Below are 12,146 nucleotides of genomic sequence, written 5' to 3' on the forward strand. Positions count from 1 at the left end.
AGGGTGCATGTGTCCCTTTGGATCACTACATTTGTATCTTTAGGGTAAATACCCAATAGTGCAATTGCTGGGTCATAGGGCAGTTCTATTTTCAACATTTTGAGGAACCTCCATGCTGTTTTCCAGAGTGGCTGCACCAGCTTGCATTCCCACCAACAGTGTAGGAGGGTTCCCCTGAGGTGATTTTGTTTTTTATGCCATGTATGTTTCTCTACGTGTGGCCTTTCCCTACAACATCGCTGGATAAGTACTTGTTCATTGTTGACTTTGCTATCACCCCTGTCTTGAATCCCACCATCTATACATTAAGAAACAAAGACATGAGAGTGGCCATGAGAAGACTGGGCAAATGGATTGTGGGTCCTAGTGGGATCTCATAATGAATGCAGCAGATCCACATACAATATGCTTCAGGATCACCAAGAATACTGCAGTTCACATGACTGCCATCATTACTATGTAAGAACTACTATTTGGAGAAATAGTTCAACAAAGGTCTACCTATAGAAATTGACTGAGTCAGAGCTGACTTTATTTTATTTACCACAGAAAATAAACGGACTTCACCTACTTCCATCATGAAGAGTTATGAGAATAGAAAACTGAGCTGATTTGTAGGAATAAACTTAACATTGAAATACCATTTTCTGGATGACATTTTCTGGGAACTAATAATTGTGTTTATTCTCAATTATAAATGAATACCTCAAATGATAAATATATCTCATTGTAAACTTATGGACTTAATATATAAAATGTGACTTTGAGTCAATCAAAATCAATAAATTCTATTTTTTAATTCCTAATTCAATTTTAGTTTAACTTAGAAAAGAACAAAATTAACTATGTGTTACTTATATTTAGCCCCCAAACACAAACTTGACTTTGTCAGTTTAAGATGCTATTTTAGTTTTGTGTTTAGATTTGAGTGATTAGGGGTGCCTGAGTGGCTCAGTGGGTTAAAGTTTCTGCCTTCGGCTCAGGTCATGATCCCAGGGTCTTGGGATCGAGCCCCGCATCGGGCTCTCTGCTCGGCAGGGAGCCTGCTTTCCCCTCTCTCTCTCTGCCTGCCTCTCTGCCTAGTTGTGATCTCTGTCTGTCAAATAAATAAATAAAATCTTTAAAAAAATTATATTTGAGTGATTATAAGTAGAAAGAGAATTTTCCTTAACACTGTCAATACTTTAGATAAATACAAACCAGAGCTTTTTGCACTTTTGTCTACCTTTGTATTATTCTATATTTCTAGTCATTCCAATATTGAATCACCTGGTTTATTTTTTTAAAAAAAGTATAAAAATAATAGCTATTTCAAAGGAGAATAGTCATCCTGGGATGTGCAATTAGAGGTCCTGGATTTCTTGAATATGGTTTCTTGGTCAAATAAAACATTCCCCAAGAGTTTATATATCTAAGTTTGATAGTCTTAGATAAATGTCAAGCCAAAAATGGTAAGGCATATTCGATTTAAATTGTTTCTACATTTGTAATAAATTCTTTATTAAAGCTAACATTTAACATTTTCATTTATTTGTTTCTACTGCTCTCTAAATAAAATATGCTCAATTAACAAAACTAATGTCTATGTATTTTGTCCAGTGTGTTTCTAGGAACTTTTCCAGTAACATTTCTGGTACCTCCATGTAAATTAACCATTAATACCTCTTTTAACATCAGGCACCTGGGTGGCTTAGTCGGTTAAGCATCTGCCTTCAGCTCAGGTCATGATCCTAGGGTCCTGGGATCTAGCCCTGCATCTGGCTCCCACTCAGCTGGAAGTCTGCTTCTCCTCCCTTTGCCTGCTGCTCCTCCTGCCCCTGCTCATGCATGTGCTCAGGCTCGCTCTCTCTGTCAAATAAATAAAATCTTAAAAATAAATTACTTCTTTTAACACTTTGGTATTCATCTGGATGGGAAGTTCTTCTTCACTTGATCATTGCTAACCACTCCTATCTTTCAAATATTTCACTGGATTCTCACTGGGCTTTTCCTCCTACTCTTTGGTAAATTCCTTCCCAGTAGCGGTTCACTGGGGTTCTCTCAATCAGCTCCATCACCAAACTCAAAGTTCCTAATAATTGTATTTTTGTCCTTTTCTCACTCCATATTCTATCCCTTAGGGACAAACATTCCCTTGGCTTTAATTACCATATCATCTAAGGGCTTTTATTCTTAAGCCAATGTAGTATTTTTTGAGTTCCTACTTCATAAATTTGTCTACTGACTTGATGATTCAAGGGCATCTCCCATTCAGCAGATCTGAAACTAAACTCATCTCATCCTTGAACCTGTTAGTCTTTCAGGTCCCTAGTCACAATAAGTAGTGCTAATATTTACCTAGTTCTTCAATGTAAAATCTAGGAGTAATAATGGACTCCTCCCTTCCTGAATCCCTAATATTCATTAAATCTGCAAATGCCATTAATTCCAACTTCTAAACAGCTCTTAAGTATGCCCCCTGTTCTCTTCTAAATATCAAATATTGTATAAGACTTCACATGTCATTTTTCAAATAGAATATTAAGTCACCTATGTGACTTCCGACTTCAATTCTTGTTTGCCTTCATTCTCATTATCTACATTCAGAATGAGAGTTTGTTTTGTTGTTGGTGGTGGTTTGTTGTTGTTGTTGTTGTTGTTTTGAGAGACAGAGCATGGGTGCACACACATATGCACAGGGAAGAATAGCAGAGGGAGAGAGAGAGAGAGAAAATCTCAAGCAAGCTCCATGCTCAGCTTGGAGCCCAACATGGGTCTTGATCTCATGACCCTGAGATCATAACCTGAGCTGAAATTAAGAGTCCAACACTTAACCAAATGATCTACCCAGACATCTCAGATTTTTTTTAAATATAAATATAAGCATGTGATCCTTCTATTTAAGACCCCCTCACATACTTGCCACTACTCTTAAATTAAAATACAAACTTTTTTTCAAGATTAATCAGGCAACACAAGACCTGGCCCTCATCAACCCCTCCAGCCTCAGAGGACAACATGCTCTTGCCCTACAACTCCAGAGGCAATTTGGTTTTCTTTTGCTTGCCTGAAAAAATTATTATTTCTTATCTTAAGGTTTGCACTGGCCAACTATTCTTTCTGAAACATTTGTCTTTTATGCTTTATTCATTCTTTAAATTTTGTGTTTTATCAAGAAATGCTTTCCAGAACCTGAGTCCAAGAGAGCTCCTTACATTGTATATTATTACAGCATTCCCTAGTATCATTTCTGTAACACTAGACATACTCATAATTTCTTATTTGTTGTATGTCTTCCTCATTACATTTTAAACTCCATGTGAGGAAAGTCTGTGTCAATCATGTTTACTGCTATCACATCTGTATAATAGTACAGAAAATCTTTGATGAATATTTATCATTAAATAAATGAATAAAATCAACAAAGAGTTTAAAAAGAGCAGTGTTGAATAATTTGTTGATTAATATATGGGCTTTCTTTTTAACTTTTATTTTATATATTTTTTTAAGATTTATTTATTTTAGAGAGAGAGTGAGAGTGAGCAGAGAGCAGAGGGGCAGAAGGAGAGGAAGAGCTTCCTCAAGCACACTTCCTGCTGAGCATGGAGCCCAACATGGAGCCAGAGATTCCATCTCAGGACCCATGAGATAATGACCTTATCCAAAATCAAGAGTCAGCCACTTAACTGACTGAGCCACCCAGGCACCCCTCTTTACTTTCATTTTAGATAGAGAGCTACATCAAGCTGCAACAATTACCACAGAGGTTCTGGTACCCTTCACTGACATTTCCTCATGGGAAAACCTGTAAAAGTATAGCTCAATACTACAACCAGAATACTGATGTTACCACAGTCAAGATGCAGAATATTTCTATCAGCACAAGGTTCCCTTCTGCTTTCCTTTTATACCCACATACACTTCATCCTGCCCCTCCTTCCCTGACCCCTGGGAAGTGCTAACCTGTTCCCTATTTTTATCATCTTGTCATTTCAAAAATATTACATATATGGAATCAAAGAGTAACTTTTGGGGATTGGCTTTTTTCTCAGCATAATTCCCTTGAGATTCTTTTCACTTGTTGAAGGACAACTGGGTTGTTTCTAGTTTGAGGTTATAATGAGTAAAGTAGCTACAAACATTAGAGTGCAGGCTTTTACATTTTCATTTCTCTGGAACAAATACCAGGAGTAAAACTGCTGGATCATATACTCAGTTTCGGTTTTTGGGTTTTTTTTCTTAATAAACTGCCAAACTGTTTCCCAGAATGGCTGTAGCATTTTACCCTCTTACCAGCTATGCAAGACAGACCCAATTTCACTGTATCTTCACCAGCATGTGCTGTGTCACTATTTTTTTTTTTAATTTAGCTATTCTGATAGGTGTGACAAGATCACTCATTGTGGTTTTACTTTTCATTTCACTTACAACTAATGATGTTGAACATCTTTTCATGTGTTTATTTGTCATCTGTACATCCTCTTCAGGGAAAAAAGGTCTCTTCACATCTTTTGTCCATTTTCTAATCAGATTGTTTTAAATGCTGTGTTCTTGGAAATCTTTATATATTCTGAATACTAGTCCTTTATCAGATACATGTGTGGCAAAATGTTCTTCCTCTCTGTAATTTGTCTCTTTATCTTCCAAACAAGGTTTTTCCCAGAGTAAAAGTTTTTAATTTTGATGAAGTCCAATTTCTCATCTCAGTGTTTACATCTACCAATTGTTTCTCCATTTAGTTTGAAATCTTTAAAACTTTCCAGTTTGAAATCTTTCCAGTTCTTGCTATAAGAATGATATTTTAATTGCAATTAGGACACATGCATGTTATTTAATGAGACTCTGAGTCTTGTTTAAATCTTCTGTTTTAACTCACTTTTTGTGATACCGCTCTTGCAGGGGGAAGGGGACACAGTCTCACCATTACCAGTGAAGGTAGAAGTCCAGGGGTACACTTGTTACAGGTAGGTGGAAGTGGGAGTTCCAGGGCCCAACACAGTCCTCACGACCCTGCAAAGGGGGTGGCCTCACTCCCATGTGGCAATAGTGGAAGTCTCAACTCTCTTTTAGAACCTCCTCAGATACAACCCAGCAGGGAGAAGGGAAGTGCCTCAGTACTGCTGAGGGGGATGTAAGTCCAGGCTCTCACACATTCTCTAATAAACATGGGGTATTTGGGGGCCTTCTTATAAGCAGGCAGAAATGAAAGTCCCAGACTCCTGCCCAGCCTTCTCTGACACCAGCCTGGTAAAGAGAACACAGAGAGTGCCCTGTTACAGCCCTGTGAGGGTATCAGTCTAGATGACCACTAGGTCTTTGCTGATGTAGGTAAACGTAGGGCCACAGCTTGTTCTGTGCTAATTGGCTGAAGTAGAACAGTTATTGTCTAAAACTTTTCTACCTTACTATGTTTCCCTTTTCCTGGGTCCTGGCTTGGTGAGAACAGGCTTTTATTGGGACTTTTAAAAACTCTGCCCACCAGCATTTCCCAGTTACCTCCTTCTTCAGCTCCAAGTGTGTGTGTGGTAGGGAGGAAGTAGACTTGCATTAGAGAATGAAAACAACTGCTTTCCAGCTGCTCACTGTAGTCCATGGACCCTTGTTCATTAGGCCTTTAGGCCTTTCACTGGTGGTCTATATTGGCACATCTTCTCCTGGGAGATGTGGGACTGTGTCTGCTTGCTCTTACCATCAGCCTCTGTGCTGTCAGCAAGCAGCACCTGCACCTGGTACTCTAGCATGTAACCTTCTGCACATGAAGTGCTCCAGCTCCTCCAGCTCCTGGGAGGAAGAGGCTGATAGTGCAGAGGTGTTCCCCATCCCTCCAGCTCAGTGACCTGGGTTGAAATCAGGTTCCTGCTCTGGCTGCCTTTAGCCCCAGTCCAGCAGTGTGGGAAGGGGGATAGAAAGGGGAAGGGGAGAGCAGGTCCCAGAGAGCCACCTCCTGCCCCAAATTCCCTCCCCACTGCCCTATTAGCTTCCTTTTATATTTGCTTAGTCATAGAATTAAAGTACCTAATCCCCTTTTCTTTGCCTTTTCTCAATTCATTTTCTGTATCTCTTTGTCAATTCTCTGCAGTGAAATCTACTGATAAGTTTCTTTTTGCTGGCTTCAGCCAGTTTAAATCTTGAGCCAGTTTTAGTTGGGACAGACTGTAAATCAGTGGACTTAATCCTCTCTAATACTTTAAGGTCTCATCAATTCTGCATTAACAGACCCTGATCCTCTGTTAGCTCAGCAGCCTTCTTTGTTGCCAAGCAAACCCAGGATCCATGCCCCAGGGGATCACTCACAAATCACAGTGTGCCCTTGGCTGGAGAATTTCCTAGGGCTTTATTTCTGCCTAGATTCTCCCTCATTCATCTTAATATACTATTCTGCCTGGTATCCAGTTGGCCATTTAGAATACAGGCACATCAGGACAGAAGTACATTGACATGATAGAATGATTTATGGGGCTGTGGAGTATTCCCTGCCTTGCAATAGCCAGTGAGGCAGGGAGCTAACAAGAAACTTTCCTCCAATCTTGGAGTAGCTGTGCTTCTTCCAAGCAATTAAATTATCTTACTTCATCATATATATACCAACTCATGTCACTGACCATGCATTTCTATTTATTTTTAAATATTTCTGCCTGCATTATTCTCCAGCTTGTATCCTTGCTTACACATTTTGAAATGTCAATGCTTTTCAAAAATTAATTTGACACTAACCATGATTCTGAAGCTATTCTAAAGAATTATGATTTTCCATTGGTTCTCAAAAAGAGAACATAAAATACAACTCTAAGCAAACACAGCTCAAAGATAGACACTTGACACTTTTGGACCCCATGAGAGCCTACAGATCAGATTCTTTTTATCTACATATCAAATATAGATAAAGCCTTACTTCTTTACAGAAACAGTTGTTTCAGTTGTTTTCAGTTGTTTCAGTACCTTGTCATAGGTCTTAAGAATGAGCATCTCCCTAAAGGTAAATATGATCTTCTTACAAACACTCAAAATAACCTGTATTTTTCCTCTTTTGTGTTTGTATCTGTTTTCCACTGATCTCTTCAGAAATTAATCCAATAATGTACAAATTTTAGTTCTATCTAGTCAACTCAGGAAAAATAAAGGTTAAATGCATTCAAGAAGACTTTCATCTTCTAAACTCCACAAAGTTTGGGACTGCAGGTAAACCTACAAAGGTAAACATTTGCTATAACTGATAATAGGAAAGTGATCTATTTATTACCCTCCTGTCAGTTGTAAGAATTATCTTTACATATTGGGGGTTTTACATCTACATCTTCAAGTCTGGTCCTAGAAGTGGTGGTATGTCTGTCCACTCAGGATATGTTTTCACACCCCCAGCCCCTCATCTCAGTGCATCTAAGCATTTCATCCCAAAGATCAGGGAATTTTTTTTAAAGTTTTTATTTATTTATTTGAGAGCAAGAGAGTGAGAGACAGTATGAGAGGGGAGAAGGACAGAGGGAGAAACAGAGTTCCTGTGGAGCTGGGAGCCTGATGCAGAACTCGATCCCGGGACTCCGGGATCATGACATGAGTTAAAGGCAGTCACTCAACCAACTAAGCCACCCAGGCATCCCGATACATAGGGATATTTTTACACAAACCAACATACTGCATCAAATCTTCCCTCTTCCCCTCTGTTGCGTTACCAGGCAATTTCTTTTTCATTATTTCTCTCAGGGAGAAACCAATGCGACTCAAAGATTTTGTCCCCCAGGAGAAACTAATAATGGGCTTGGCATTGGCCTTCTCTGAGACAACAGTAGGTCATTCTCCTGTGCATCTAATTAGCTTATTTCCTATTTTGAAGAATCCTATATAGCTTTGTCTTTGAGGGAAGATTATGTACAGAAAATAAGACTGAGTTCTCTGAATTTCTGTTCTTCCAAAAATGTAAATCCTGTGGCTGAACAGGCAGGTAGGAAAGTTTTTTTAATTATAAAACTGCACTTGTCATGGTTGTGTCCCTCTTTCACTCTCCCTTAACTCCGCTTCAGTATCTGTTCCTCTGTAAAATATTAGTGTCAGAAGTTTTCTTGTTTTGAAAATATTTTTGTCCTGTTATTCTATGTCATCACTCATTTATTTTCAAATTTCAATCATTGCATTGTCTTATCAAATCAATTCTACACACACAAACACAGAGACAGACACATGCACACCATTTGATATGTTCAATTTGTGAAGGTTTTTCAAGATTCAGGTGTATCTGATTTTTGTGCTCTCCAAATTATTTTAAACTTTTCTTTTCATTGTGTAAAACAGACATCTGGCTTCAGCTATTCATGCCTTTTTGAGAATCAAATTCTGTTTTAAACAAAAGGAAGGAAGTCTCAATCCCCCACCTCCAGGATTCTGGTGTGATTCCCTCTCCTTCAGTATTACTTTCCTCCATATTTGAAGGAATCATCCAATGCCTAGACTGAGAGGCTATTCTCAGAGTCAGAAAGCTTCTGGCCCCATGCCAGGGGATGGTACAGGTACAGAGGAGCTGATAGCTATAAGTTCTGAGATGGAACTGTTTAAGGATTGACCAGGCTGTGTGATGAAACAGGAAAGAGGGTTAAGAAGAGCAATTTCCTATGTCAAGGAAAAAAAAAAAAAGTCTTTCAGGAAGGGAAGGCCAATTTTATTTTATTTTATTTTATTTTTTAAAGATTTTGTTTATTTATCTAACAGAGAGAGAGACACAGCGAGAGAGGGAACCACAAGCAGGGGAGCAGCAGATGAAGAGGGAGAAGTAGGTTCCTTGCTGAGTAGGGAGCCCAATGTGGGGCTCCATCCCAGGACACTAGGATCATGACCAGAGCTGAAGGCAGACACTTAACAACCAAGCCACCCAGGTGCCCCAGAAGGCCAATTTTATTTTAAATAAATAAAAACTCAGGCTTGAATAGGGCACTTCCAAATAGGTTAAAGTGATCCTTTCAAATATAAATAATTCTAGATTTTTCATGACTCTATTTAAGCAGGTATAGAACATTACTGAGGAAGACCCCTGGACTGGATATTAGGCTGACTTCTGACTCTGGCTCTGTGAATATATCACTGGGAATGCACTGTCTAGCCATTTGAATGAAGTAACTGAACAAGATTCTCTTGAATTTCTTTCCCACTTCTATACAAATCTATAATTCTGATTGTCTTATTTGTTTAATATGTTTCTATATTTTCTATTTAAAGATGGGTCTCCCCAGGCCCTCAGTGACTGAAAAATATTGTATCTCCAGCAGGAATGATACCAAACTAGATGGAGTCTTGGCTTCTGAACTCCTGAGAGCCTCACAAAGTCACCAGGGTTTTCTATAAAGGCAGAGAAACAAGTGCATGATCTTTTTCTCCCTCAGATCATGTGAATTTCCCCATCAATGATATATACTAATTCCAGATGTTTGTAGTAAAAAGGGCAGAAATCTCTTCACTCAGTTAAACACTCAGTTTTTATGTACATAGAACAGGATTATACCAGGAAATACAAGCTTAGCAGAAGATATTATTAAATCAAATTCTCTATGTATTTGTGAGGGCTACTGATTTGTTTCTTCTATGAATAATTTAGTACCTATTTCTAGGAAATTCATTCATCACTTATTTCCTAGGCTTTTCTATGTGCCAGCCACTGTTTGAGGCAGGTGATGCAGTGTTGGACAAAGCAGAAAGGGTCCTATATCAAAAACTTTAATATTTATTTATGAAAATCTATAAATATTAGAATGAAGGTAAGTAAAATAGTGCCTGGAGGCTGAACGGATGCTTTTGATCAGTTACTTCCTAATTTTTTTAGAGGTGATTCACCTGTCAGTTCACTGAGGCATCATGTTCAACCACTCTATTCTACCAAACCCCATTGCTGCACCCATGATTCATATGCTTAAAATCTTAACTTGTCTTTATCTCAGTGGTTATTTTCCCTTAGTTGACTATTACTTTCCATCCTTCCAGTCAAAATATACCTAAAACAGTGAATGGAAACCCAAGTAAATTTCATACCCAAGTGTTTGTAATTTAAACTATGGCGGGTACCTAAGCAAAGATGTGCCATGTTCTACCAATGCCTTTTTTTGATCATCATTTTATCCTCCCTATTTGGTGTCTAGGAATTTATTTCTTCCCCTCACCCTCCTTTTATTTTCTTACACACTTTCCCATTGGTCTTCATTCTTCCCATTTATTTATGTGTTTTTTCCCTGCCTATCCTTTACATGCTACTGACTCTGACTCCACGACTTTGAATATACTTAGTTCCATAGTTTGCATTGTGATCGTCCATATTATAATAATTAAAGTTCACAAATAGATTATATGTTATAAATGGAAGTTTAGAAACTTTAGGATAAAAGGTTAATGTAATGTTGGATTTTCCTGTTACAAAAATAATCACTCAAACTCCAGTACAAACAGCATTTCAGCATACAAACCCAAAAGTAACACATAAAAAACAGACTTCAAAAATGTATTAACTGTTATTATGTTAATTGTTATTATTCTATACTCATTTGTAATTTTTGTTTAATTTTATTATTCTTGATTATATTTTCAAATGTCTATTTTTTTGTTAAATTTTTTTTGTATGCTTATGTATACTCTTCTAATTTTCTAGGCATCAATACGTATTATTTTTAATTTTTATTATTTTCTACCTAAATTCCTTGAGTTTAATTTGTACATCAATTTCTAACTTCTTAAGTTGCCTGATTACTCCATGTACTTGACTAAATAAGAGCAATTTAATGCAATAGACAGCCTCTGAGTGCAGCTTTAGTCATACTACCAACCCATACTCTGGGTTCCCATTATTTCTAAGTAATTTACTATCAATTAAATAAAAGATCTGTCAATAATAAATTTAAATTATCAACATTTAACACATTGTGTGAGGCACTCCTCAAAGTTAATTCCTTCTCTCATTTCTTTCAGGTCACTTCAGAGTCTTCCCTTCCTTGTGATTCAATGGACAAAGTAAATGGCTCTGTGGTAACTGAGTTTTTGTTACTGGGACTTGCACAATCCTTGGGAATGCAGGTTTTCCTTTTCCTTTTCTTCTCTTTGTTCTATGTGGGGATTATCTTGGGAAACCTCTTCATTATGTTAACAGTAATTTTGGATTCTCACTTACATTCCCCCATGTATATCCTGCTGGCCAACCTATCACTCATTGACCTAGGCCTTTCATCCACCACAGTTCCTAGGATGATCTCTGATCTTTTCAGTGATTGCAAAATCATTTCCTTCCACAACTGCATGATACAAATGTTCTTTATTCATGTCATGGGAGGAGTTGAGATGGTACTGCTCATAGCCATGGCATATGACAGGTACACAGCAATTTGCAAGCCTCTCCACTATCTAACTACTATGAATCCCAAAATGTGCATGCTTTTGATAATGGCTGCTTGGATCATTGGGGTGATTCATGCTGTGTCTCAGTTTGTTTTTGTCATAAATTTACCTTTCTGTGGCCCTAATAATGTGGGGAGCTTTTATTGTGATTTTCCTAGAGTTATTAAACTTGCATGCATGGACACTTACAGACTAGAATTTGTGGTCACTGCCAACAGTGGCTTCATATCTATGGGCACCTTCTTTTTCTTAATTATATCATACATCTTTATTCTGATAACTGTCAGACAACATTCTTCAAAAGATTTATCCAAAGCATTCATTACTCTGTCAGCTCACATCACTGTAGTGGTTTTATTTTTCACTCCATGCATGTTTCTCTATGTGTGGCCTTTCCCTACCAAATCAATGGATACATTTTTTGCCATTGTGGACTTCGTCATCACTCCTGTATTAAATCCTGCCATCTATACTTTAAGGAACAGAGATATGAAGGTGGCAATGAGAAGGCTGAGCCGACAAGTTGTAAGTTCTAGGGAGATGCCATAACAGACTTCATTGGTAAGACCACAAGATGAATGTCATGGACTTTCAGGACCCTTGTAATCACCATGAACACTATGGATTATGTATAATTTCATTACTGCCTTTAAAAAAACTGAGAACTCTACATAAAAAGAGGTATTAGAACTTCACTTTCAAGTAGAGCTGCAGTAATTTCTGTTAAGTATGAAAAATAAAGTGTTATATATTCCTACCTATCTATAAAATTAAGTTGCAATTTCATCAATGACCATACTCAATTT

At 37.7% G+C, this 12,146-nt stretch overlaps 2 protein-coding genes across 2 annotated transcripts in view; both read left to right on the plus strand.

The window, feature by feature from the left end:
- LOC131999329 (olfactory receptor 4F6-like) overlaps window positions 1-5,815 on the plus strand; it is a 6,972-nt gene extending 1,157 nt beyond the window's left edge. The window contains exons 2-4 of the mRNA XM_059372104.1: window positions 180-356; window positions 4,879-4,943; window positions 5,590-5,815. Of these exons, the coding sequence (XP_059228087.1) occupies window positions 180-356; window positions 4,879-4,943; window positions 5,590-5,815 (468 nt within the window). The remainder of the gene's footprint in view (window positions 1-179; window positions 357-4,878; window positions 4,944-5,589) is intronic.
- Window positions 5,816-10,911: 5,096 nt separating this feature from the next.
- On the plus strand, window positions 10,912-11,889 carry LOC131998654 (olfactory receptor 4F6-like). The gene has a single exon (XM_059371142.1). It carries the CDS (start codon window positions 10,951-10,953, stop codon window positions 11,887-11,889), a length of 939 nt encoding a protein of 312 aa, XP_059227125.1. The 5' UTR covers window positions 10,912-10,950.
- The last annotated feature ends 257 nt before the right edge of the window (window positions 11,890-12,146 follow it).

This window comes from Mustela nigripes, chromosome 13, assembly GCF_022355385.1.
Source record: "Mustela nigripes isolate SB6536 chromosome 13, MUSNIG.SB6536, whole genome shotgun sequence".
In the NCBI taxonomy this organism is placed as follows: domain Eukaryota; kingdom Metazoa; phylum Chordata; class Mammalia; order Carnivora; family Mustelidae; genus Mustela; species Mustela nigripes.

Excerpts from the sequence above, each read along its gene's own strand:
- LOC131998654 (XM_059371142.1), top strand. The coding sequence starts at position 10,951 with ATGGACAAAGTAAATGGCTCTGTGGTAACTGAGTTTTTGTTACTGGGA.